Source organism: Rousettus aegyptiacus, unplaced genomic scaffold (genome assembly GCF_014176215.1).
Source record: "Rousettus aegyptiacus isolate mRouAeg1 unplaced genomic scaffold, mRouAeg1.p scaffold_m13_p_7, whole genome shotgun sequence".
Lineage (NCBI taxonomy): Eukaryota > Metazoa > Chordata > Mammalia > Chiroptera > Pteropodidae > Rousettus > Rousettus aegyptiacus.
The window spans coordinates 67,290,053-67,315,955 of NW_023416310.1; the positions used below are offsets into that span (position 1 = coordinate 67,290,053).

The 25,903-nt window shown below is 55.2% G+C and overlaps 3 protein-coding genes across 17 annotated transcripts in view; 2 read left to right on the forward strand and 1 right to left on the reverse strand.

The window, feature by feature from the left end:
* The window catches only part of KCNIP3 (potassium voltage-gated channel interacting protein 3), a 59,339-nt gene extending 54,892 nt beyond the window's left edge, over positions 1-4,447 (forward strand). For 4 of the 7 annotated variants that reach the window (XM_016142912.2, XM_016142913.2, XM_036224489.1 and 1 more), the window contains one exon: positions 4,247-4,447. In XM_016142912.2, the coding sequence (XP_015998398.2) occupies positions 4,247-4,339 (93 nt within the window). In that variant the 3' untranslated portion in view covers positions 4,340-4,447. Of the gene's footprint in view, positions 1-415; positions 2,343-4,246 lie in introns of those variants that run through there. The other 3 variants (XM_016142915.2, XM_016142919.2, XM_016142914.2) reach the window with 2 other exon arrangements.
* Positions 4,448-4,517: 70 nt separating this feature from the next.
* Positions 4,518-11,672, forward strand: FAHD2A (fumarylacetoacetate hydrolase domain containing 2A). Of its 5 annotated transcripts, XM_016142907.2 has the most exons (8): positions 4,518-4,665; positions 6,353-6,601; positions 7,697-7,913; positions 9,924-9,983; positions 10,177-10,339; positions 11,070-11,178; positions 11,267-11,354; positions 11,473-11,672. In XM_016142907.2, the coding sequence occupies exons 2-8, from the start codon at positions 6,357-6,359 to the stop codon at positions 11,533-11,535; spliced, it is 945 nt and encodes a 314-aa protein (XP_015998393.1). In that variant the 5' UTR covers positions 4,518-4,665; positions 6,353-6,356; the 3' UTR covers positions 11,536-11,672. The 5 variants fall into 5 exon arrangements, 3 of the variants coding, with proteins under 3 accessions (XP_015998393.1, XP_015998395.1, XP_015998396.1); XM_016142909.2 differs by lacking the exon at positions 11,267-11,354 and having other exon boundaries at positions 11,359-11,672; XR_001596682.2 differs by lacking the exon at positions 11,267-11,354 and having other exon boundaries at positions 4,519-4,665; positions 11,070-11,266; positions 11,355-11,672.
* A 273-nt stretch (positions 11,673-11,945) lies between these two features.
* GPAT2 (glycerol-3-phosphate acyltransferase 2, mitochondrial) lies at positions 11,946-23,578 on the reverse strand. 5 transcript variants are annotated; one of them, XM_016142901.2, is made up of 22 exons: positions 23,496-23,578; positions 21,584-21,711; positions 21,344-21,457; positions 20,592-20,665; positions 20,107-20,211; positions 19,735-19,863; positions 17,459-17,558; positions 16,969-17,102; positions 16,550-16,649; positions 16,230-16,442; positions 15,776-15,895; positions 15,536-15,618; positions 15,112-15,230; positions 14,350-14,420; positions 14,022-14,280; positions 13,791-13,939; positions 13,604-13,681; positions 13,036-13,167; positions 12,835-12,955; positions 12,678-12,743; positions 12,413-12,468; positions 11,946-12,090 (listed from the first exon to the last, which is right to left on the reverse strand). In XM_016142901.2, the coding sequence occupies exons 2-22, from the start codon at positions 21,644-21,646 to the stop codon at positions 11,974-11,976; spliced, it is 2,403 nt and encodes an 800-aa protein (XP_015998387.2). In that variant the 5' UTR covers positions 21,647-21,711; positions 23,496-23,578; the 3' UTR covers positions 11,946-11,973. The 5 variants fall into 5 exon arrangements, with proteins under 5 accessions (XP_015998387.2, XP_015998391.2, XP_015998389.2 ...); XM_016142905.2 differs by having other exon boundaries at positions 21,584-21,706; positions 23,496-23,547; XM_016142903.2 differs by lacking the exon at positions 23,496-23,578 and adding an exon at positions 23,392-23,463.
* Positions 23,579-25,903: the final 2,325 nt, after the last annotated feature.

Below are 25,903 nucleotides of genomic sequence, written 5' to 3' on the forward strand. Positions count from 1 at the left end.
AAACGTGGGGCCAACAGAAGGGCGATGCGGTCCCATGGCCCTCAGGCAGGGTCACACGGGGGGACAGGCACCTAGAGCCTCCCAGCTCTGCTGATTCTCCTCTGCAAAGCATCCTTCGGGGTGGTGGGACACTGGGCCTCAGCCACCTGCCTCACTCCCAGAGCAGCCTTTCAGTTGGTGCTGGCCTTGATCTGGGTGGCCAGCCTGGAGACCTGTTTGTCAGGGAGCCAGCTACCCCCAGACGAGCTGCAGTTGAGCACAGGGCAAAGATGGACTGTTTCTAGCTGGCTCCCCCCAACCAGGGACACAGACAGAGGGGTCCCTGGTGATAATCTGCTCAAGATGGCCGACAGTAGGGCTACTGTACCCTGGCCGTTCAGGGTCTGACCAGACCACTCATCCACTCCCCATGCAGGACGAGAATATCATGAGCTCCATGCAGCTGTTCGAGAACGTCATCTAGGACCCATGAGGGGTCCTGCATGGGCCTTGCCACCGCAGCCCCCAAAAGAAGCTCAGTCCTGTGAGGAGCAGCCTCCACGAAAAAACTGTTTTCTAATATATTTGCAAAAAATGAACAGTTTGCTCCAGATACACATGCACACGCACGCACACACGCACATACACACACGCCGTTCCTCTGGGCTAGCAGAGGGGGCAGAGGTCAGGGAGAGGCTGTATCTGTCTGGGATCTAGGTCCAGGTAACGTGAGCCACACACCCCCCAGCCAGCCCTGTCCCAGGCTGGTGGGGGAGGCTGCCTCTGGGGTGGGCAGCTGGAGGAGCCGTGGCTACAGCCACTGGGTGTGAGCAGAAAGCACTTAGCTCCCCTGCAAAGAGTAGGGTCCTGTCTCCAGAGCAAAGGTCCCTCCCATGTGAGCCTACATGCGCTGTCCTCCTACCACCCTCAGTTCCCAGCACCATGGGCCAGGCTAGGGTTGCTCTGGCCTCCTTGTCCCCCTGGCCACACTCTTCCTACTAACCACACTCATACTGGGCCCCCTTCTCCCTCCACCCCAGGAAGGGGGCCCTTCAGGCCCAGGGCCAGGTTTCCCGGTGGCGAATGTGAGGGGGACTGTCTGCCCAGGTGTGGTTCAGTGGGAATACAGTGGTAGGGCTGCCCACGCCCCTCAGGCTCCAGACTATTTGCCCTAAGGTCATTTTATGTTATCGTAGGTCATTGTAGATCATCATAGGTTATCATAAGTCCCAAGAAGAGGAAACGTGGCCCAGGAACTGGCAGCCAGGGAGCCCAGGTGGCCAGCAGGCTTGGGAAGGGCTTCTCTTCCTTCTGTGCTCTCAGCCTCTGTCTCCCTTGGCTGAGCAGTTTGGCTGAGCCCCCTTCCTGGTCAGGGTCCTGCAGCAGTGTGGCTGCCCCTCCACACGGGCTCACCCCAACCCCATACAAAAAGCACAAGCACCCCAGCAGCTCTGGTGGAGCCCACGAGGGGAGCTGAGGACAATGCTTCTCCAAGACAAGGCCCTCCTGGTGGCCAAGGCCTGGATGCCAACAGCCCTGATACAGGTGACCCAGGGAAGGAAACTGGGGGTCCATTCTGTGCTTCAGAGCAGTGAGGGCTCAAAGCCTATCCCCAGCCCAGCTCACCAACACTCAAAAGCACAAACTCTGGGACGCTGCTTGGCTGGGTTCTGCCCTAGGGATGGGGCAGTTTCCACCTGAGCCCAGAGCCAGTGAGCCCAGTGAGGGCTGAGGGCCTGAGGCCAGTGGCAGGTTCACAGGGACCTCCAGAAGACAGAATGGCAGCATGAGCCCTTCTGAGGTACACTCCCATCCATACATTCCATTGGCTGCCATCCTATCTCTGCTCAGGCCTGGCCCCAGGGTGGGCAGGGCTCTGTGAGGGAGGGCAAGATGGCAGAGGCTGTGGAGACTGGCCTGTTTGGCCATGAGGTCCCTTTGGCCCCCACACACAAGTGATCCTCCCCTTGGAGTTGCACTGACACCCCATTTCTAGTCTGACGGGGGGTGGGGTGGGGGGGGGGGGAGGTTCCCTCTCCTCTCCTCCAGGAGAGCATCAGCTTCCCCTGGCTCAGGGATCTTGTCCCCCCGCCCAGCCTGGCCCTCCCAGCTGGTGTAGCTCAGCTTCTCAGGGGCCAAAACCACAGGAGGGTGTCACCACCATGCCCCTGCCCCCTTGGTCTCGGCCAGCCTGGCTGCATGTCCAGCCAGGAGGGGCCTGTCCCCCAGGCTGGGATGTGGACTGGCCGCACGTCTGCATGGCAGAAGCATCTCCCTTGGACATGGCCTGGAAGGGAGGTTCCTGTTCTCAGAGCCCACCAATATTCAGTCCTGTATATTTTAATAAAATGAACTTGACAAAGGAGAGGGACTCTCATTGGCTCTGTCCTGACTCTGGACTCCTGCCCAATGCTGTGCTGGTAAATGTTCTACTGTCCCCATATTGTAGCATTTGCCAGCTTGCACACTCGATTTCCAGCTCTTGGCATGACATCACCAAAGGCAGAGTTGTTTACAGTTGGGAGCCCTTACCAGGAACACCAGCCCTGTAGCCTCCACACAGAGCCTGCTGGGTGGAGTGCCTTCTGAAGGTGCCATTTGTATTTCGTCCTCAGATCATTTTTCTTTACCAGCTCCAGAAAGTGATTTCTGCATGTCCCCCTTTGCTGGAGTGTCAGGTCACAGGGCAGAAGCAGAATTTGCGTGAAGACATCTTCTCTCCCTGCTTTTATTTTCAAAAGTGTAAACTCAGTAAGGGTTATGCCAGGGGAGGAGAAAGAACTGAGAGCTTGGGGGGAGGTTTGGAGGGGGGTCCCCAACTCAGGGATGGGGAGTAGGGAGGTTCTGGGGGGTCTGGCAGTGCTTCAATGGCCAGACCCCATGCCATGTGACAGCATCTTCACAATGATGCAGACCCAAGCCTCCATGGGTCATTAGTTTTGGCTGATGGGCATCTCAGCAATAGCTGGGAGGGTAGAGGACAGGACCTTCCACCACCACAGACACACATTAAAGGCTCCACCCACCTGAGCTCCAGGGCTTTGGCACAGTTAGAGCAAGGAAGCCTGACTTTGCTGTCTGGGATGGGATGGTCTGCATTTGCCATGGGCTGGCCACTATGCTGAGCCTGTGCACCCTGGCCACAGCCTGATGGGCATGATGGGGAAGCTGGGCTGAAAGGTGTTAGGACCTCTCAGCCATTAAAGAGTGGAGGCAGGACTCAGACCCAGGATGGTGGCTCCAGGGCAGTCTAAGTACTGAGTCACCCACTTCATGATGGCCATAGAGCTCAGAGTAGAGAAAACCATCCATCCATTCATCCAACCATTTGTACATCTGTTTCCCACTCATCTACCCAGCACCTTCCTGACCCAGACACTCAGTGTGGAGGGGCAGCTGGGCTGTGCCCACCTCCATGTGGCTGAGTGGCAATGAGGAGTCTAAAAGGAGCCATGGGCTCAGGGTCCAAAGACCTTAGTACTGATCTGGGCCATAAGATTAAGCCAAGTCCCATTCTCTCTCTCTCGCTCTTGCTCTCTCGCTCTCTCTCTCTCACTCTTTCTCTCTCTCTCGCTTTCTCTCTCTTTCTTGGTTTTATAGTGAAAAAAAAAAAAAAGAGGGAACACTCCTCAACTCATTTTAAAGGCTGTTATTACCAGGATTTTTAAAATAATCAGTCATGGATAGGATAAGAAAAATTACAGGACATTCTCAACTATAAACAAAGATGTAAAAATCACAATGTTAGTATTCTCATTTCAACAGTGTAATATATACATGATATATGTAACATCATGACAGACTTGGGTTTATCCCAGAAATGCAAGGTTTAACATTTCAAAATATAGGCACTTTAGTTTCCAGTAATATGAAGTATCTAGGAATCTGGATTACTCCCTCCACTGGAAGCAAGTTCAAATCTAGTGTGCCTGGGTCCAGCTGGTCATAAAGGGAATGAAGCGCGAGGTGGACAGGGTTCCGGGACTGGAGAGGAAAGTGGGATACAAGTGAAGACCCACCTGCACAGGAAAGGGTGCCCGTGACTGCTAGCAGAGCCAGCGGGGCCAAGGTGAATATGGGTGTAAAAGGCTGGACCTGGGGTCAAGAATGCTGGTTCCCCTCGCTGAGTCATCTTGAGCAACGCTTCCAGACGCAGGTGCCCCCTATGTAAAATGGGTGCGCTCAACGCCCCTCTCAATGATAAATCAGCATCAGAAGACAAATCTGTCTTTGACAACCAGCACGCTATAATTGGTTTCTTCCACAGCATTTTCCCAACGATCGGAACGGTGCCCCGACCAGGGACCGGATCTGCCTTGGGGAGCGCTCGCTCTCGGGTCTGCGCGAGACAAGGAGATAAGCGGCCTCGCAAGCGCTAGGTCTACCCACAGTTCTGATGGTCCACAGGAGGCCGTCTGCCCTTCAGCGCTAGGCGCGCCCCCTACGTCACTTCCGGGACCGGAAGACGCCCTACTATTTATTGGTCGTCGTCCTGTGACGTCACCAAGGAGCGCCGCCTCTGTAGACGTCTTATTAGAGGAGCCGCGGGACGCGCTGCGTCCGAGGTACCCTGAGCGGCCTTGGTAACTGACACCAGTGTTTCGGTGCTTGCTGACCTCAGTTCCCCCGCCCCGCGAGCCTGGCCCGACAGCACGGGGCGCCCGTGCGACCGGCCGCCGAGGCCAGGTAGGTCAGGTTCGGGCCAGACCGGGAGCGTTTCCCGCGGGAGGCTCCCGCCAAGGGCAGTCCTGGACCCTGGGCCCCCTCGGCTCTGACCACACGGACGGGCCCTCGTCAGCGCCCATTGAATGCAGGGGACCAAGCTGGGCATGTAGGGAAACTGAAGGACTAGCTCAGGGTCGCGTGCGAGTGGACGGTAGGAGGCTGTCCAGGTACACACACGTCTGTCGAGCTGCGATGCTAGTGCTGTTTCCGACTCACGTTCTTCTGGTCAGACTCATCAGCCAGCACGGTGGTCCGGTTGGTTACTTGGGTCTTATGCATCTCTAACTGAACAAGGCAGATCGAATCATTGGGTGAGGAGCAAGAGTCTAGGGCGACCTCCACGTGCCTGAGCTTAAAGGGCAATTTTTAAAAGCAAGGAACCATGCAGGGAAAGAATTGTTTGAAGGCCAGACTTAGATTAGAAACAAAACAAGAGAAAGGTATTTGTCTTTGACTGGAGCCTGGAACTTGAAACAGGACCTGAGCCCTGTTGATACTTTCCAGGTAATTTGAGGAGGGAAGGCATAGCTGCACTTCCTGAGGTTAACAGTCACCAAGGTTTCCCAAGTGGTGAAAAATCAAGCTCCTGTGTCAGGCATTTGTTCATTCAGCAGAGAGTAGCTAAGAGCTGTCCGTGAGCCAGGCGTAGTGCTGGTCACTGTGAGCTCCACAGTGAAAGAGACCCATGTGGCCCTTGCACATGGAGAAAGGACAGTCCAATGATGCCTGTCAGGTCAGGCCCTGCCCTCTGTCTGCAGCCTTTTCCCTCAGGCAGCCATGCTCCAGCAGGAGAAACTTAAGAACTGTCAGGAGAGACAGGTGGGGACTGCTCCTAGAAGGCTGGCACTGGGGATTTGGGCTTAGCGATGTGAGCAGTGGAAAGCATTTTAAGTCAGAGGGTAACAGGGTCCAATTGCCATTTAAAGAATTATTCATGATCCTGTCTGATCTCAGAAGCTAAGTAGGGTCGGGCCTGGTTAGTACTCAGAAGGGAGACCACCTAGGAAGACCAGGTGCTGTAGGCATAAAAATAAAAAATAAGGGATTGTCAGCCGACAAGGTCCTTGCAATCTGTGAGGTCAACCAAGGATTGCCTCGCCTAAAAAAAAAATTGTTCATGGCACCTGTGACGCCATTTTCCCCAGTGATCACTTGCCTGATTCCTGGTCCTACTCATCTTAGCCCCGCCCAGCTCAGCATCATTTCCTCAAGGAACTAGGCAGGACCCTTGGTCATCACAGCAGGATGCTGAATCTTATGCCATCATTGTTAACAGTGTCCCCTGAAAGCAGAGTGGTAGGGCTGAGTGTACTCATCTGCACTGTTTGCCCAGTGTGGCACTGGTGCCAGGTACAGTGTACACTTTTAGGAAGCACCAGATGAAAGAATGCTGGACACCCTGGCACCTAGCCTAGGGCCTGGCATGAAGTAGTCACTGTTCTAGAGAGGTTTCATTGTGCACATTGAGCAAAAAGTCACCCTGTAAAGTGTGACAGAGTAAATAACTTACAAATCTAGACCACTTCCACGTGGTATGCCAGGATGGCCAATGGGTGCAGGGATTTGGGCTGCAGCTCCAAGAACCTCAGGGATCCTGATGGTGGTGCCCAGCTCCACTTGTCCCCTGAACATACTTTTTCCTCCGTAGACTGATGCTGTCCTCTAGTAAGAGAAGGTTGCTTACGGCTCTGCTGCAGGCTCGGCGATGGCCCTTTCAACCCTCCAGAGACATGAGACTGGTGCAGTTCCAGGCACCCCACTTGGTAGGACCTCATCTGGGCCTGGAGTCAGAGAATGGTGGGGGGCTTATCAACCTCAATGCCTTTGATTCCACACTGCCCAAGACAATGACGGAGTTCCTGGAGCAGGGAGAGGCCACTCTCTCAGTGGCGAGAAGGTAAATCAGCTGGCAGTGCACTATGTAGTCATGGCCTTCTTCCCTTTACCCCACTCTGACCCCCATCCTTGCCTAGGAACAGAACCAGCAGGTAACTCTTTCGCAAGGGAACAGGGCAACCTCACCTTTCTCACTTGTTCTTAGTGAAGAGCCTTAGAAATTTTATGTGACAGCAGCATCAGTTTATAGAGGGGGAAACCAAGGCACAGAGAGGCTGGTTAGCCCAAGGCCACAGATATGGTGATGGGGCCAGAACTCTTGTTTCGTGACACTGCTGGGGATGATGCCCCCCTGAGGGGTCTCGGACCTTGGATCCTAGCGGCATCTTGGGAAGGCGGGGCAGGGGCGAGTGGGCTTTTGGCTCCTCGGGGCAGAGAGGGCTACAAAGAGATTTTCTTAAAGATGGTTCCTGGGTTTGGGCTGGATCTGGTGGGGACTTCCTTGCAGCATCTGGTTTGAAGGTGCCAATGAACAGCAAAGCAGACCTCGAGACAGCCTCTGCAATGCAAACCAGGAGGGATGCAGATGGGTGCCAGCATGCAGTCTTGGTGAGGATGTTTCCCACACTTCGTATGCTCCCAAGATTGGGACCTGCTCCGTGTCCCTCGGCAGGGAGTTGGGTGTGTCTCTGCAGTGCAGCAATGTGCAACCACATGCAAAAAGAGGAAGCCATATACCATTATGGCAAGGTCTTTAAAATGTGTATATTTTTAACAAAGTGTATATAGTATGATGTCATTCACACAAAACGATGGGCAAAGCATATATGTAGTTGCTGTGAAGAGCTACACAGGACAGGGTGTCCCTAAGGCTGGAGTAGGGCAACAAGGAGAAAGGGTAAGGGAAAGACCCTCCCAGGGACTTCCATTTGCACCTCTGAATCCCCTCACATGGACAAGCGTCACCCACACTGGGCGGGCAACAGACAACACTTCATGTCAGAGGGTGACAATGGGCCTTGACTTCTACCCTGATGGTTGAGAGATCTAGAAACTTTTAAAGCAGCCAAACTCGTAGGTGCTACAGTACCTCCCCAGCACCGCAAGACTGCAGCCCACTCCCAGCAGCCCCTCTCTCCTACCCTGGTCTCTGCAGAGCCCTGGCTGCTCAGTTGCCAGTCCTGCCACGGGCAGAAGTGACCTTCCTGGCTCCAGTCACGCGGCCAGACAAGGTGGTGTGTGTGGGCATGAACTACGCGGACCACTGCAAGGAACAGAACGTGCCTGTGCCTAAGGAGCCGATCATCTTCAGCAAGTTTGGCAGCTCCATTGTGGGGCCCTACGATGAGATCATTCTTCCGCCTGAGAGCCAGGTCTGTGCCTCCCCACTGCCCTCTCAAGCCACTGCAGCCCATCTCAAGGTGTGCAGCAGCCAGCCCTCAGGGCCAGCTGTCACTCAGTATGCATTAAACAAACTCTGAGGCTTGTAAAGAAGTGAGACTGCCCTCGGAAGAAATTGAGAGAAGAAAGACCTTTCGTTATTCCCATTTGGATTACATAAGCAATGCACCTTCATTGTAGAAAATTATAAAGTTCCGCATGCATCTGCTGAGAATAAGGACAGGGTCCCCCGTGGCCAGGATACCATTATCCCAACCAGGAAAATTAACATGAATGAGCTCTGACAGTAGTCCAATCAGGGATTCCCATTGCTCCCAAGGAGGACTTTAGTGTGAGTATTGGTTCTTCTTCATGTGTTTGTTGACTGGGATCAGTCAGACCACATGTGTTTGGTTTGTCTCCTTAGTGCCTGTGACCTGCAGGCCCACAGGGACCCACAGACTTTTCTCAAGGTAGTCAGTATTGGACTTTGGAGGCCAGTATCTGTCACAGTGATTCAGCTTTGCCACCATGGTGTGAAGACAGCCATGGCTGCCATGTAATGAGCAGACAGGGCAGGGTTCCACAGAGACAGGCCGTGCTTTGCTGACCTTTGCCCTCTGAATCTTGCTCTCTGCTGTTCTTTGGGAAACTGACTAAAGAGTCCAAGCAAGTTGTATCGTAGCCTGCCCCACAATCCGGATTCATCTGGTTGTCCTCAGAGTTAGACTCAGGTGGAACATTCCTGTCAGAGTTCATGGTGTCACGATCCTTTCGAGCAGCCATCACGAGGTGGACGGAGGCTCAACAGCAGACACCTGTTGCTCACAGTCGGGAGGCCAGAGGGCCACAGTCATGGCGCCGACAAGTTTGGTGCATATTGAGGCTGCTTTCTACTTCAGAGAGCTGTCTTCTTACTGCATCCTCACATGGCAGAAGGCCAGGGCTCTCAGGTCTCTATGATAAGGACACTTTTCCCATTCATGGGGGATCTGCCTGTGACGTGATCACCCCTAATGCTATCACATTGGGGGTTATGTTTCAACATGGGAGTCTGGGGATGCCAACATCATCTGTAGCAGAGGCTGGTCCTCACCCTGCACCCCACTGGGAGGCTTCTGTCAAGTGGGCCATGAGATTGCCCACCAGAGTACTGGCAGTTCAGCAGGTTCCCAGGTGGCTTTGAGCCCTGTGACTATCTTGCTGCCCTGGTTTTACCAGGGCTCCAGGTACCCTCATCTGGCTCCATTATTACCCTGGGCGTAGAGAGAGGGGGCGTTTTTCTGTCATGCCTTCTACTCTTGATTAGCTGACCTTCTGTGAAGAAAAGCTGCCTCCCTCCTTTTTTTAACCCCTCTCTTTTTGGTATCACTGTGCATTCCTGATTTTTATTTTTATCCAAAAAGCTATATCCATCATTTACATTCTTTTTGATATGCAAAAACTGGTCTCAGTTTGGCCAGTGGGGATGACACTAGAGACCAGGAGACCAGGGCGGCTCTGCTTGTGACCACAGGAAGGAGCAGCTGGTCTGAAGGGTGGGCTGTATCCTACAGCACTTTACCAGCTGTGGGAAGGCTGAGCTTGGTTGCATTTTCTGTGGCCCTGTGTATTTTCTGTGAATTGCTTATTCAAGCCTTTTGCCCACATTTTCTTTTGGCATGTTGGTTTTTTTAATCATTTGAGTTAATCCATTGAAGCACTAGAATGGTACCTGGTGCATGGTAGGATTAGCTATTATTTCTTGGTCTCCATCTTTTTTTGGAAGTATCTAGAGTGACTTTTAAACTCAGTCCCCAGTCAAATGTTGTTCCTTTAGTCACATGGGAGCTGTGCGTGCATCCAGTGGTGCTGTTTGCTACTTGCCAAGTTTACGGGGCTGAGAGTCATGCTCCCTCCACTCTGGTTCATGGTGATTGGGACCTGTGGGCCAGTGGCCATCCCCACTGGTAGAGGGACAGGCCCAGAGCCAGACAGTTCACTGCCCCTCTCCCACCCTACAGGAGGTGGACTGGGAGGTGGAGCTGGCTGTGGTCATTGGAAAGACAGGCAAGCACATCAAGGTGAGTTGAAAGGGGCGGTGCCCACTGCCCCTGGCCTGGAAGGTGGTTGGCCCCTAGCTGTTGGGGCACCTGCCTTGTCCCTCACCCACCACCTTTGGTGAGCTCTGGCTCCTAGTGTGGGATAAAGCTTTGTTATAGGGCTTGGGGTCACCATGATCTAACCTCCAATCTGGCCAAATCCCATCCCCTATAGGCCACAGATGCCATGGCTCACGTGGCCGGCTTCACTGTGGCACATGACGTGAGTGCTCGTGATTGGCAAATGAAACGTAATGGAAAGCAGTGGCTGCTGGGAAAAACCTTTGACACTTTCTGCCCCCTGGGCCCTGCCTTGGTGACCAAGGACAGTGTAGCAGGTAGGTCTCTGACAGCCCACACGATGACTCTTCTTGCTCTGCACAGATATAGCAAAGAAAAGGCAGCCAGAAAGTGGGAGTGTGGGATGGCTCCATAGAGAACTCCCTCCCCAGCTGCCTTCCCTGGGGGAACAAGTCTCAACCTGGGCCATGAGTTCTCAGCGGGCCTCCTTCCATGTCCCCCTCACCCCCTCACCCCCAGCACAGAGGTGGTGAATCCGCATTCATAAAGCAAGTGACAGTGACATGTCAGGCTTCCTCTAGCCACCACCATCTGGGAGAGTCTAGGTTGGAAGCAAAGCTGGCCCTTGAGCATCACAGAATGGCTATCACAAAGCCCATGGCATTCACCAGTCAGGGAGATGGAAAGGACCAACAGGACTTTGCCCAACTAGTGTGACCAGGAGGAGATGGTGGTGCAGAGGGCAGAGAGTACCACCATTCAGGTGGGGGCATGTCTGGGTGACCAACCCTCATGCCACCCTGTACAGTGACAGTGAAGTTAGACTGTGTTCCAGCTACTCTATGGATGTGCTTGTGAGGGTGTAAAACAAGAAGTGTGATTAACCAGGACACCAATAGGTGAGCCCCCCTCCCAGCATCAGGCATTTTTAAGACCTCCCCTGGGAGGTCTGGGATATATCGCCTCCTGAACTCACCCAAATGACAACTTGTAGGTAGGGCTGAGGAAAAGCAGGAAGGACCCCAGGGCGGTATTTCTGCATTTCAGACCCACACAACTTAAAAATCTGCTGCCGCGTGAATGGGGAAGTGGTCCAGAGCAGCAGCACCAAGCAGATGGTATTCAGGACAGAGGTGCTGATTGCCTGGGTCTCCCGGTAAGCAGGCAGAGCCTGTGGCTGTGCTGAGCCCTCCTTCCTGGATATGGCACCTTGCCCCTGGTCTCACTTGGCCCTTTTGCCCCAGGTTTGTCACTCTTTATCCCGGGGACATCATCCTTACGGGGACTCCCCCAGGTGTTGGTGTATTCAGGAAACCTCCTATCTTTCTCAAGGTAGGTTGGCTATAAGGAGGAAAGGGAGAAGGACCAGACTCGAGCAATCCAAGCGTAAGTGCATGCATATGCATGTGTGAGACACAGGACTGACACGCTGGTGGCCACTCTGTTACAGAAGGGTGATGAAGTCCAGTGTGAGATTGAAGAACTGGGCGTCATCATCAACAAGGTGGTGTGATGCCTCCGGCTGTAGGCTTCAGACTTAAGAGGTGGGCACCAGCTCCCACTCACCAGCCCAGCACTAGCCCTTCCAGGTTTCTCCTCTGGGAGGTGACAGGGAGTTCTCTTCAATAAAATTCTCAGGCCAGAACAGCCGCTCTGCTTCTGCTACTGTGTCAGTTTGTTTCAGGGAGCAGGAGAGAGTGTTGTCTCGGAGTGGGGAAGGAGAACAGGTGCTACATGCACACATGAGAAAGACACCACTGGGCCTGAGAAGTGGACACATCCGGTCCTGTTTATCACACCAAAGGATGAAGAAAGCAAGATGTGACAAGGAACAATCAAATTCAGCAATTTAATAGTCCAGCCAAGGGTGTGCAGCCACTTCTGCCTCTGTCTTCAGGGTATGGCCATGGTCTGGGGCAAGAAGTCTCTGCATGGGCTTCGCCCCACAGTTCTAGCCGCAGATGAACTGTCGGATGAATTGTTCCAGCTTTTCCTGATTGTCCCGGCTGGCAAACGTCGGAGACAGATGTAGCATGGGGCCTGCAGGGCTGGGCATCTGCTGCAGCACCTGAGCCACAAAAAAGGATTCTGAGCGCTCACCATGGGGGCCTGCTTTGAGACCTCTGACCCCTCCAGCCTCAGTGTCTGAACACAAATGCTGCCTCAAGCCACCCCCAGTACCCAGATGTGAGGGGGGCAAAGTGGTGCCCTGGGGCACCACAAGGGACAGGAAAACTGTCAAGCCGCCTCCAGCTCCTGTCACACCTATTCTTGGGAGACACTGGGGACATCCTAGGTGAGCACAGGTGGGCTTCCCTGAGCGGCTCTACCAGGGTGCAGGCAGGGGAAGAGGAAAGGGGACAGCCAGCAGCTAAGACTGGCCCTCTCACCCCCAAGTCTCTGAAGGTCCAGACAGCCCTGATGGCAAGACCAGAGTCAGCACACTCTAGAAGGAAGGAGGAGGTGAGCTCTAGGGAGGACCAAGAGCAATGGGCACAGGCTTCTCTTCCTCTTGTAGAGAAGAGCTCAGACTTCACCCAAGGGTCCTCAATGCCACAGCCCTCCTTCCTGGAGTGGGGCTGTCACTGCTCAGCAAGGGGCAGCAGCCACCAGCAAACCGCTGCCTCCTGGGCTGGCTGCTTGGGCAGGACTCACCGAAGAACCCATCCTCCTGGGCAGTGGCCCGCAGGAACTGCAGCAACTGGTCCGTGTAACCTGACTCTGCAGGGAGAGGGGTATAGGTTGGGCAAAGGCAGAGCCCTGCCCCATGTTAGCCCCTCTGTGAGGACAGCCATGGGGTTGTGGACCTCACCTGTGTCAGGCAGCTGGCCCATGGGGAGGAAGGCGGCAGCCTGTGCAAAGGCCTTGAGCAGTGGGCTGAGCAAGCGGCAGAGGAAGAGGAAGAAGTCCGGGCAGCGCGACTGCTGACTGAGCTGGAGAGGTACAGGCTAGGTCAGGGCAGCTCCCACAACCTCCCCACTGCCACCTCCCCAGGTGGCTTCTCCCAACATACCCTGAAGTACCGGCCCTCAGCCTCTTCGAAGTCATCACTGTCACTATCAGTGAAGTCCCCACTCGGTTTCCACAGCAGCCTGGCACTCAAACGTTGTCGCCCTGTGTCGCATGCCAGCCGGGATCCTGGGGTCTGGGGGCCAGGGGTGCCGTTGGACCCTGTCATCCTGGCTGTAGTTCAGCCCTGAGCCCCCCAGACCAGACACATCGCAGCCAGGCATATGGAGGTAGAAGCAATAAAAGCAGACCTAGGGAGCCCCAGAGTGTCCTGGAGCATGCCAGACTGGCTGAGCCAACCTGCAGGGTGGGAGGAAGCAGGCACCCACACTCAAGGGCCATTGCCCTGTGGACAAGAAATGTGGGGGCAAGAGGTATACACACATGGGCCCGGAGCCAGTAGTTCACCAAGTCACAAGGCCTTAGTGGCAGAGGCGGGGGCCGAGGCTTTCCTGTCTGCCCAGGTAGTGGCAGCCCACCCCCACAGCACTCATGGGGCAGCTGTCCTTCAGGGTGTGAAGCTGAGGGAGGCCAGCCCAGGCAGGAGCTTTGTCCCCAGTGGCTCTGCCTACCTCCTCAGCAACCAGGAGCCCACACTGGATGAGACGGTCCAGCACCTCCTGACAGTAGCAGTAGGAAGACTGGCAGGGCTGGGGAGGAAGAAGTCCATGGGGCCTCAGGATAGCTAAGCGACAGGCAGGGCCCTGCCAGGGCATCAGAGGGGGCACCTAGGCCGAGCTGGCGGGTGGGAGGCCTGACCTGCAGTAGCAGCAGGTCCTGTGGCAGCAAGTGCAGCAGCAGCAGGACCTGACGGTACAACTCATTCTGGTTCATCAGCTCGATACCCTGCAGCTCCCAGGGGCCCTCTGGTGGCACTCTGCGTGCCAGCAGCGCCCGCACTGCACAGGCTGGGGAGGGGACCGGGGATGAGGAAGGAAGTCATCTCCTCGCCTGACCCCCGACTCCCCACCCCAATCCCTCAGGACTCACCACCCACGGCCTCACTCAGGAAGGCAGGCAGCAGCTCGGCGCTCAGGCGAGCCAAGTACGTAAGGCCTGGACCAGGCCGCACCACCACCAGCAAGTCCCCTTGGTGGACACGCAGCAGAGCCACATGCGCCTGCAGCAGGATCAGCGTGTGCCACACCAGGCCCCTCAGCTGCCCTGAGAAGCCCACGTCAAAGCCCCGCAGCAGCGTCTCCTCCGTCAGCCAAGAGAACTCCCCCAGGAGCTGCGACAGGAACACACCCTGGGCAGGCAGCACCGGGGCTCAGTAGCAGGGCCACACCCTTCCCCAGCCCCACCACACTGTGCCTACCTGCTGGTGCTTGAACAGCAGCAGCGTTGCTGTAATAGCTGTGCTCATCACCGCAGAGCTCGCCACGCTGGCTGCAGGCGGGGTTAGGGGTGCTGGTCAGGGGTGCCGGTCTGGGGCCTGGGCCCAGCAGCCAGTTCTCTATCACCCGGTAAGTGTGCGGGCCAAAACAGTCATCCCCTGCCTCCTTGGCAGCAGACACTGCCCCCACACAACTCCAGGGAAGGGGGGAGCAGGCCTGCCTGGTCCTGGGGGTTGGGTGGGGGCACTTTTCCCAGTGGAGAATTGGCATTCATCAAATGCTTGGAGACCTTCCCTGCTTCCCCTAGGCCTATCCACTAACCCAGCCTGTGCCACAGAGGGGCACCTGAGAAGACAGTAGTAACCATCATGCTGTGCCAAGTACTGTGTGAAGTCTTTCATGTGCATCATTCCATTAGTCATCATTTACAGGTCAGAAACCCAGGCTTAGAGAGGTGAAGGGCTGAGCCCAGGGCAGGGCCATGATGGGTGGGCCTGCAACCAGGTATCTGCCCTCTGTACAACCCGCCCACTGCAGCTCAGGTGGCTGCCTATATGCGTTCACTAGTGGCTCCCTTGTGTCCTCCCTGCCGACCCCACTCCCTCACGTATCCCAAGAGAGCCACATAGGAGGGAGACTCGGGTACAGAAAGCCATTTAGAATGGAGAGCCCTGATACCCCGCTGACCCAGAGAGAAGGGATGGCTCAGGAAGCCCCCTAGAGGCCCAGACCTTGTTCCTCACCATTCAGGATGTGGCGGCTCAGCCTCCTGACCAGGAGCTGGTCCTCTGCCTTGAGGGCCAGAAGGGGCCCAGTTACTGGGGTCCATTCCTGCTCCTTCTCGGTATCTGGAACAACAGTGCTGGGACAGAGACAGGCGCAGGATGAGGGGAGCCAACCCAAAACAATCATGGGGCAGCCGGGAGCTTTCTCAAAAGTGAGGGTGTTGCCCCAGCACAGCACCAGGGCCATGATGGCTCCTGTAATCCCAGCCCCTTCCAGGTCTCTGCCACTTCTCACTCAAACTAGAGGTGAGAAGGGGTGCCAGGCACTGTTCTAGGTGGCCCAGAGTATCTAGTGACAGGCGGCTGGAACTGGAGATGTCTGTAGGTCTGAGGTAAAGGACCACCGGCCATGCTCAAGCCCCACACCCTCCCCTACCCCTACCTCTGGCCCAGCACAATGGGCTGCAGCAGCTGCTCCAGGGTCTGTCTGCTGCCCCAGCAGCTTCGGGCATTGATGGCATATTCCTGCCCAGGAGAAGGCTCTCAGGTGGCCGGCCCGGAAGCCTGCACACAGCCCATGGAGATAGGCAAGGCTATCCCTGCAGCGGTTCTGACAGCCAGGCCACCATAAGCTACAGGACAGATCCCAGGTCCTCCCACCCTTGCCCAACAGACTCCATACCTTCAGGGAGAACGGCTGGGCCAGGTGCACACGAACGCAGACCCGGTGGCCACGGCACCAGCCTCGCAGGCTCCGCAGGACAGCCAGCATGCCTGTCCACAGCCCCACTGGGGCTGCGGCCTGCAGGGAGGGAGAGGCTGAGGGAGCTGGCCTGCCTGGGGCTCCATTCTCTGCTCAGCTTCATCTTGGGCCCAAACATACATGACCAGGACCTCTCCAAGCTCATTTTCTCATCCATGAAACAGGAGAAATCTCTCCCTAACAGAGTGTTTTGAGGATGAAACAGGTGACTGTAGCAGCCTGGGCAGCACCACAGGAAGATGACAGTAGAGGCAGAATTCCTTTGCACCCCCTGACCCTATACCTGAGGGGCACGTGGCCACAGGACACAATATTGTGCCCCCTTTCTGGAGATGGTGTCTACATGGGATCTCAAGGGGTAGGAGGGTCTCACATGGATTGTGTCACATGGTGCATCTGGAACCAGGTCATAGGTGATGGCCACTGGCACCAGCATAGCATCTGGGACAACGCCCACCTGGATGGCCTGCACCACCAGTCCCAGCCAGGCCTGGCCCAGGGCTGAGAGCCGAGGCCCCTGGGTCCCAGGGGGCTCCTCCAAGAAGATGAGCAGGGGCTGCCCGCTGACCAGCAGCTGCTCCACAGCCTGAAAGAAGGTGGGGAGATAGTAGCAGAGACAGGCATCAAAGCCAGAGCAGCAACAGGCCCCTAACCCCTGGCCTGGCCAAACACGCAACCACTGGGCGCACTCACCGCATGGACCACGGCCCTTGCAAGGACCCCCTCAGAGCTATCCAGGGACAGGGTGGCCTCTGGGGGCAGGAAAAGCCCCCCAAGCTTCCTCAGCAGAGCTCTGTGGGGCACAGGGCAAACAAAACTTAATGAGGGAAGGGGCTCAGGAGATGGGACCAAGAAGGAGGCCAGTGAGAGCCTCAGCCCACCTAGGGCTGGCCTGGGTCCTGCCTGAACATGCTAAAGACAGGCTGGGCCTAGAAACCAGAGCTGATCATCTGAGCCCATGGGCTGGACTAGCTGGCTGGACTGGGTGAGAGCAGAGAGGCCAGGAAGAGGGCCTATAGGGGCTGCTGCTGGCACCCCCAGCTGCATCCCTATACATAGCGCCCCAGCTGGGGACTTCACCCAAGTGTGTCTAGAGGCACAAAACTTTTTACCTGAGGACAGGGGAGCAGGTGCGGGGTTCCCAAGCCACACGGAGCACACCCAGGCCCTGGGAGAGCAGCACGAAGGGCAGCAGGACCCCATCCAGGAGCGACTTATGGGTGGAAAGGAGCACGAGTGGTGAGCCCTGCTGGGGGACAGCCAGAGGGACATGCCAGCCTGCTCCACCCTGAGGGTGCAGTGGGCCACAGAAGGACACAGGGCCCAACTGGGCAGTTCCTCCTCTAAACACAGTTCCCAAAAGGAGAGGAGCTGTCGACAACTTTTAAGGCAGTGCCCTGATGTAATGGTTGTTAAGACCATGAAAGGCGTTAGGGGAAGCCCTGTGGGAACAGGACCATGAGACACGAGGTCGGCAAGGTGCAGGGGTGCTTTCCCACCAGCAGATGGGGCTGGTCTCACCAACAGCTGGACTGAGCTTTGCCCTGCCAACCTCCCCCTATTCACCCACCTCAACCCGCGCCACACCGCAGGGTGGCTTACCGCCTGGGCTGCCTTATGGACCATCTTCATGTGGCCCTTGTGCAGCTGCACGTTCAGGAAGAGACAGTTCAGGACCCGCAGCACCACCCAGCTGAACAGCCTGAAGAACAGCAAGGCCCAGTCTGCGGTGTGGTGGCACCACCCGTGAGGCAGGGCCCCCAGCATCTCAGAAAATCACTGTTATTGTCCCTACTTTACAGAAGAGGAAAGCGAGGCTTAGAGGTTGCAGAAGCTGCCGATGGTAGAGAAAGCTAAGAATTGATGCTGGGACTGGCAGGCAGACCTGACACCAGAGCCCACGCCTGCAAAGTGCTAACATGCCCCCAGGAAGAGCTTGTGGTGCAGCTGCCTCATATCAACTTCTGACCAGCTTCCTGCCTCAGTTTACCCCAAAGGAGATTAAAGGAGCAAGACTTTCTCCAGGCCTAACCTGGCTTATTCTTTGCAAACTGCTGAGAAAGGTGAAAGAAAAGGGAAGAGTTAGTGATACAAGAAGGAAAGGGTAACTGAAGGGGGTGTGCTTTAAATGAGGCCAGAAGCACAGATGTGGGCAGCATGGAGATGTGGTAGACAAGCAGCATGTCCTCATCTGAGGGCCTGAGATGGGGCATCCACTGGCAGTGTGTAAGGCTGAGGAGCCGATGCCCCTGGGAGGACCTCCATGTGTTGTGTTCTCCTCTAGAAACATCTGGCTGCTCAGTACAGAGAAGGCAGGCAGCTGGGGTGTGCCCAGTGGCTCCTTTGCAGGGGCATTATAATCACAATGAGCCCCGGAATCAAAGCTACACCAGGAAGGGCTGATGGCTGCTGTAAGGTGGTCAGGTCATGGAACTGGAAGTCTCAACGAAGTCAAACATTCTTCACATGGAGTGCTTGTCGAGGTCACAAACCTCTACTTCCTATCCTTGCTCAGTTGACTTAGCACTGCCAGGACAGCTGAGTCCGACACACACTGCCCTGTGCCCTTTCCCTCTGTGAACTGCTCATCCCCTGGCTTTAACCATCATCCATGTACTAAAGCTTTACCAATAGACATCCTTGTCCCCAGCCTCTCCGCTGAGCTCATATAAGACTCATATAAGCAACTGCCTCCTGGGTGTCTCCACTAGCACGAAAACACTATATCTAAAACATTCTTTGTGGGCCAGACTCACTCCACATCACCAGGTTCTTAACCAGAAACTGGCTCTCCTTTTCCCTCACTGCCCCACCCTTACCTCCAATGAGTCCTGTTAATTTCACACTGGTCTCTCAATCTATTTTTTCCAATCTCTGCTGTCACCTCACCTGGACCGACTTGTCCAAGCTGTCACCATGTCTCACGTGGACTAACAAAACAGCCTCCCGTACTGTCTTCTGTTCTCTACTCTTGATCCCAATTAATCATGTTATCATTCTCTGCTTAAAACCTTTTCACTAGTTGTCACTGCACTCAGAAATCAAATCCAAGCTTCCTGTGTGGCCCTGTGTATTCCGTCCCTTCTACCTCTCATTTCATCTCCAACATTTCATCTCTCTCCCTGACTGGCCAGCTTCCAGGCACATCAGCTTCATGAGCACACCTGGCCCTCTCCTGTGGCCATAGCTCAGGCTATTCCTGCTAGTAGGACTGTTCCCTCCCTCCAATACCCCCCCCCCCAAAGCTGGCTCCTTAACCCCTTTCATTCCTGGCTTACAAGTCACCTCCTCTCCTTCAGGTACCCTCAACCCCTGCCCTCACTGTCCTACAGCCATATGCATCTCTGTCCACTCTGACCTGTGCACCCTCATTCCCCCCAGAACAACACCTACATCTAAGAGGGGCTCAGATTGTGCAGATGAATGTGGGAGGGGCAGGTAGGGACAGCAGGATAAATGCAAGAGGGAGCATGGGGGCCCTTAAGATCAGGAACCAGCCACCTCTGCCTCTCTCCATAGGAACCTGACCCAGGGAGAGGTGGAAGGATGGAGGTGGTGGCTAGAGTCTGGACCACAACCAGGGATTTTAGGAGTAAGCCCCAAATTCCCAGCCCCAGGACACAAGAAGGACAACACTCAGGCCAGCGATAATAAGAAACTGAGTGGAAGCTGGGGGCTAGCTCAGATCAAAGCCCCATCCCATACCAACTGGTCCCACTTAGGAGCCAGCTGTCTTCAAAAGGTCGGTCCCTCTGGTAAACACACTATCTGGCTCCCTGTGGGAAGAGTCTAGTCCTTCTCTCAGCCCAATCAACACTCACTCTCCAGAAGGGCAGAGGCCCCAGCCCAAGGATGAGTGTCCCTCAGCACAGAGTTACCTGAGCAGGAAGGGGCGGGGTGGGGTCTGGAAGTGGCCCAGGATGCGCTGTACCTCTTTCTTCATAAGACCGGGTACCTGCCCTTCCCCAGCCCCTGCTGGAGCCCTCCCTGAGATGACGTTCTGTACCCTACAATGTGGGAGAAGTGGTGTCAGGCCATGGCATGCCTAAGGTCCCCCACGTCACTTCCCTCAGCCCCACACAGCCTCCCCAGGGCATACCTTCCAGTCTTCATTCTCCACCTTTAAGGTAGGGTCCCCAGACAAAGCTAACACTCTAGAAGACAGCCCTGTCAACCCCCCTGCCTAGAGCCTCTGTCAGCCTTTCGAGGGTCCCAGAGTGCCAGCCCAACCCCATTCCCTGCCTCCTCACCCAGTGCTTTCCATGACCTTCTGTGGGGCATCCCAGCAGGGGGGTATGTGCTGCTCCAGGGACCACAAGAAATAGCAGAGCCTCCGAACCAGCCAACCCCGAAACCTGAGCACAGCCCCCAGAGCAGGGGGAAGATCTTTCAGATGGCCCACCCTTACTAGGGCCCACTGAGGGTGCACCATGAAGGGCTGATGCCCCAGTCCCATGACCCGGAAATGCCTGAGTTTGGTTTATCACAGTGCTGGATGAGGAAACACCTGCCCATCTGATCCCCATTCCAGACCCTCCCCGCCCAGTGGGGTATAGGCTCAGGGCCTGACACACTGTGGACAGCCCATAAACCCTCACAGGAGGCACTGCAGGAGCTCCAAGCCTGCCTCTCCACGCCTATGTGTACGGAGCAGAGGGCAGGAGTCTTTTCCCAAGAGAGGAAGAAAGTGACACCGCAAAGCAGGGCCCACCCACCCACCTTTGGCTCTGACTACCTGGTGTTCTCCTCCTTCACCAGGATCACATCGCAGAAGCCCAGATCCATTATGCTTCTGTGGAAGAGGGACTCCTGCCCAAGAGGGGACAGAGACAGCATGTCTTTCGGTAGCCTTCGCACACCAGCAAAGGAAAGCCCCCTGCTCTGCCTTCTGAGGGCTCTGACTGATGGCTTATTGTGTCCACCAGGAGACAAGACTGTGGCACAGTATTTCCCAAAAGACCCTGATGCCCACTCAAGAAAAAGGGCTCTGTGGTTAAAAGGGAAGAGCTTCACTCTCTGCAGCATCACCCTCTCCGAGAGTAGTGTGTTAAACCCTCAAGTAGTTCTCTCATCCACAGCAGAGGACATGCAGCAGATCTCCACAAGAACCCGGATCCCATCAGTACCAGCACATGGTGTGGCCACACAGGAAGTCTTCAAGCCTATGCTGAGTGACTGAGTGAATGGGTCCCCCAAACTGAACGGGACTGTGCAGGCCTGGTCAGACCCCAGCCCTCTGGCCATGCCCCACCTCCTTGCAGACCCCTCTGCACTTCCCCACCCAGATCCCCCAGGGCTGTAAGCCAGCCCCAGGCCAACAGCACAATGGGGACCAGTGCCTCCATTCCCAAGAGACAAGAGTAGAGGCATGGGAAGGGAAAGCTGAGCCTGGAAGGACATAAGGGAAGCTGCTTCCCGGAGCCATGGCTCCCACAACCAAGCTACCCACAAGCTCCCCAGCATGGGGCCCAGCCCTATATCACTAACCCAGCTCTTGGGGGTACAGGTCTGGCAGCAACGACCCACAAAGGGGCGATATTTCCCCAGGAAAGGGGTGACAGCCTCCAGCTTCATCCCCAAGCCTGAGGACCACAGATTGGTCTGTAAAGGGCCACAGGGAGAAATGAGAAGATTCAAAGCCTTTGGCAGGGGAAGGGAGGTTCCAGGAGTGAGGGTCACAGGAGGGAAGGGCAGAGGGTGTTTTGGGAATGGAAGGGGCCGCACTACCTCCCGGCCACTCTGGCAGCTTCTCTGCTGAGTCCGCAGTCTGGCTCCAGACATGTTGTCCATGGGGGCCTATTAGGTCTGAGAACTGGCCACTTCTACCTCTCTTCCTCTCACCACAGGAACCTGACCTGGGGAAAGACGGAAGGATGGAATGGGTACTGGAGTCTGGGCCACTAGCAGGGGTTCCTGAGGTGACCCCCAAATTCACATCCCAAGTACAGACAGCCAACACCCAGGCCAGCAGTGATGAGAAACTGAGCTGGAAGCTGGCTCAGACTAAAGCCATGCCCCATACCTAATGAGTCCCTCCAAAGAGCCAGCTGTCCTCAAAAGGTCACAGTGTCCAGATCAGAGGCAAGCAGAAGCTAACACCCACCCTGACATCTCCCAGCACAGATGGGAGCTATACTGGAGGCTCAGAGCCTTCTGTGCAGAGAGAAAGAACAAGGCTGGGTAGCAGGACAGAGGCATGAAATTACCAAAGAGGACCAGGACCATCAATCGCCACAGGGCCACACAGGGCCAGCAGGTCCTGCTCAGCTGCTCTTCCCCTCCATACCAGAAGATGGCGCTTTACCTACCCGACTATGACAGGCACGTGGCCCAGGTACTGGAGAGTCAGACACAGACATGCCACATAGATCTGTTCATCTGGCTGGGGACAAGACAGACTTCCACGATCGATCCCCTCTCCCACAGCACTGTCCACAGAAGACCCCACCGGGTATGTCCTCAGTGCTTCCTTCCCACAATAGTCCCCTCGACTAACAAACATCTATTCCATGAAGCACACTGACCCCTTCTGGCCCAGAAACTAGGCCCTGAAATACCCTTTCCGAACTCTCAGGACACCAAGTGGGCAGGCCAGTCCGCTTGTTTAGGTTACCCTGTGCCCACCACACGGTACATGCCCACCTGGGAATGCCCTCTCCCAGCTGCCCACCACCAGCATCCTGCCAGTGGTTCTCAATCCACATGCCTCCAGATTGTCCTCCAGATCCTCCCTCTCCTCCTTGGTTCCCCCTGCCCAAGCTTGACGCACTGTTCATCTTGGTCTGTCCTGAGAGCCTGGGCTGCAAATGACTCACCTATCTGCCCAGCAGGGAAGACCCAGGAAGCTCCTGGTAACTGGCTGCAACTTCCTCTCCCACAATTCCTGTGGGCCTCCTAAGCAATACTCTGAAACTTGAATTAACATCAACATTTAAAGCTAGACAGCTTGTTACGTAAAAAAATAATAATAAAAAAAAGGAGAGATTTCCAGCTGTTGCTGTTTTAAACTCCATGGGACCTGGCACATGTGGCACGCAGTCCAGGGCTTCCGCTGGCTGGAGCCCAGCTCAACTGTCCCTTTAGGTGGCAGCAGGCACCTCCCACATCAATCCCACCTGACGCCTAGCCTAGCTCACACCTGAGCTGCAGTCCTCGATCAAAGGGTGGCATCCCCATCCGTCCTTTGCCCTTCCCTCCTGGAACGTCTGTTCCCCACAACAAAGAACCATGGTTTGAACGCGACCCCTTTACCCCCAGGCCCGGGAGCGGGAGGGCAGGGGTGGCTCCGAACCTGGCCCCTCACCAGGCCCCTCACCAGGCCCAAGGCGCGTGCTCATGGAGCGGCCTGAGGCTGACGAGAGGGAGCCTGCCCCAGGGCCGGGGCCAGGCTTCCATCCTGGACACCCCTGAGTCTAGGGTGACTGCAGGCCAAGACTGGGCAAAGCGGCGTCGCAAACGCGGCCCTTACGCCGAGGCCGGCAGGGACTCACTGCGCGGCAGGCTCTCAGGGCCGCCAGTCCTCCAGCCGCGCCCACCTTCAGGAAGGCCGTCCAGGCAGCGTCCGAATCGGAAAGACCCCCGGAAGACCCTGAGCCCGGTCCAACCCGGCATGGCCCAGCAGCGACTCCGCGGGTCTCACCTCACGCCCACAGCTAACTCCCGCCAAAGCCTCAGCCTTGCTGGAGGTAAGGGCGCGCACCGACTGGTGGCTCTGCGCCCCCGTCCTGAGAACCAATTGGTATGTGCGCTGGGACTTAAGCCCCGCCCCATCCTACGCACGCCGCGTGCTGCGTGGCCACGTGACCCGGCTCAGAGCGGGCTGGGCTGGGCTGGGCTCCCTGTGCTGCTTGCTGGTGTGGGCCCCTTATGGCTTGTACCTGAGCCCTGAGCTGTCCGTTGGGCCCTGCTGGCTTTTCCCGACAATCTCCCAGGTGCCTAGGGACTCCTGGAAATGTCCACGAGACCCAGGGTATCTGAAGGTTGGACAAAGACTTGAGGGCAGCCAGGTTCTAATGAAAGAAGGTCCCAGGTTACATAGGCCGCCAAACTAGAGTTCAAGCTCTAGCAAAATTACGAGTTGGGGACACTCAAAAAAGGCAGAGGATCACTAGAAGCCAATTTTGGGTCATGAAAAACAGGTCAAACCTCCCCGGTATCTTTTACTTTGTTGATTAGCACTCCAGGCCAATAGTAGACAAGCCATGTAGACTACATTGGTCTTGCACAGCCCCCCATGTAATGAGCCCACTTGAAATTCCAGAGAGTTCCACAGTTTTAGAACACTGTGACACTGCATGAGCACAGCCGCACCGGAGCCTGCCTAGGCCCGAGAGCAGGTAACTAGTTCGTGCCCCTCCTTCCTCTCTGGCTCTGCCCTGATATGACTGCCTCACCCTTCCTCTCCAGGGCGTAGTCATCTCTCCCTTTTTTGTGCCACTTTGTGTCTAGGTGCCCAGGCAGAGTGTCTGTGTCCACTTACTTTAATCCAGGTTTGCAATGTCTTTTCAGCATTTGCAGTATCTGTTTTGTCCACCGTCTTACCTTTCTTTTGTATCAGGTTGCACTGGCCACAACTAGACCCTGAGATTTTGAAGCTGGAAAAAAATAAAGAAAAACACCTTTATTTTGAAGTTGTAAGTTGCCTCCTAAGAATACAGACTTGAATTTACCTGACGCCTTTGTTCTGGGAACATTATCTACAGAAGCAATTGAATTTTACAGTTGTCAGTAGGTCCCCACCTCTCTTTTTTAGAGAGATGTCATGCTGGGAAGTAGTCACAAGACAGATACTTCAGACTCAAAAGTTGGGTGAATTGTGGTGGCAGAGATCAGGTCTGGCATCCAGCAGAGTTCTGTCCTCAATCATGTTGCTTCTTTGGAGGAGATGTTTTTGTTTTGGTTGTCTGCTGCAATTTAGTAGTCTGCCATGATGAAGTAACTGCTTGAGCTAAAGCCAACCCATCTACTGCAATTTAGACATTTCAAAGAATCATCACATCTAAGACCTGAATTTTAGCTGCGGTACCGAGGATTCATTGTACTTCTCATCAAGTTGTGGGAGAAAATGCAATGCAGCTAGACAGCAGGCCGATTGCATGCACACTGGCTGACCTGACCCAGCATGGTGGACTCTTGATGAATATTTGTTGAGTGATGAATGAACTTCCTTCTCTGTGGACCTAAGTTCTCCCACTGAATGTGGGTGATGACCTGTTACTTACTTTGCATGATTGGATGTGGCTCAGTAAGACTGTGGAATGGATGGGCTTGGACAAGCATATCTTAAGGATGATGGTAAGCCAGCCAGTGCCACCAAATGATGCTGACCAGGAGGGTTGGGCCACGGAAAGCCAGGAGTTATTCTGTTGTTCCATGAGCCCCTCGCCCCTTGCCCCCACCTCGGGGGTGCCTACCTCATACACTATTTATTTCCTCTGTCACACTTGGGCTTTGTCTACCTGGAACACCTAGGTTCTGTGACAGGGTGTTTCCTACCTATTGTCGAACCTGGGAATGGAAGGAGGGAAGGAGTAGCACTGAGGGATGTTCCAGGCCCACTCTTTCTTCCCCCTGAAGATTTTCTCCCTAGCATCAATTTACCAAACTCCGTCCATTGCCTGCTAATTGCTGGAAGAGAACAAAGTAAGGGTGTACACACTCCCCAAGTGGAGTCATCTCATGTTATTGGGAGGGGTCGCCGAATATCTGACAATGTCAGTTCCCCCTAAATTACTCCATGACTTCACTATAATCCTAATAAAAATTCCAGCTATGTGAACTTACTCTGAAATGTATGAGGGGGGATAAAGGTCTACAGATACCTAAGTAACAGGAGAGGGGGCAGGATACTCACTCTTCCAGAGATTCAGACATACTACAATGGCATTGTTTAAAAACAAAATAGCATGGTGTTAGGGAAAGAATGAACAACCCATTGGGACAGCATGGAGAGTTCAGAGACAGATTCTGGTTACAGGGGAGCTTAAGGTATGATAAAGGCACATCACAGCCCAGTTTGGAAATTGTTGTTCTTACTGGGGAAACTCT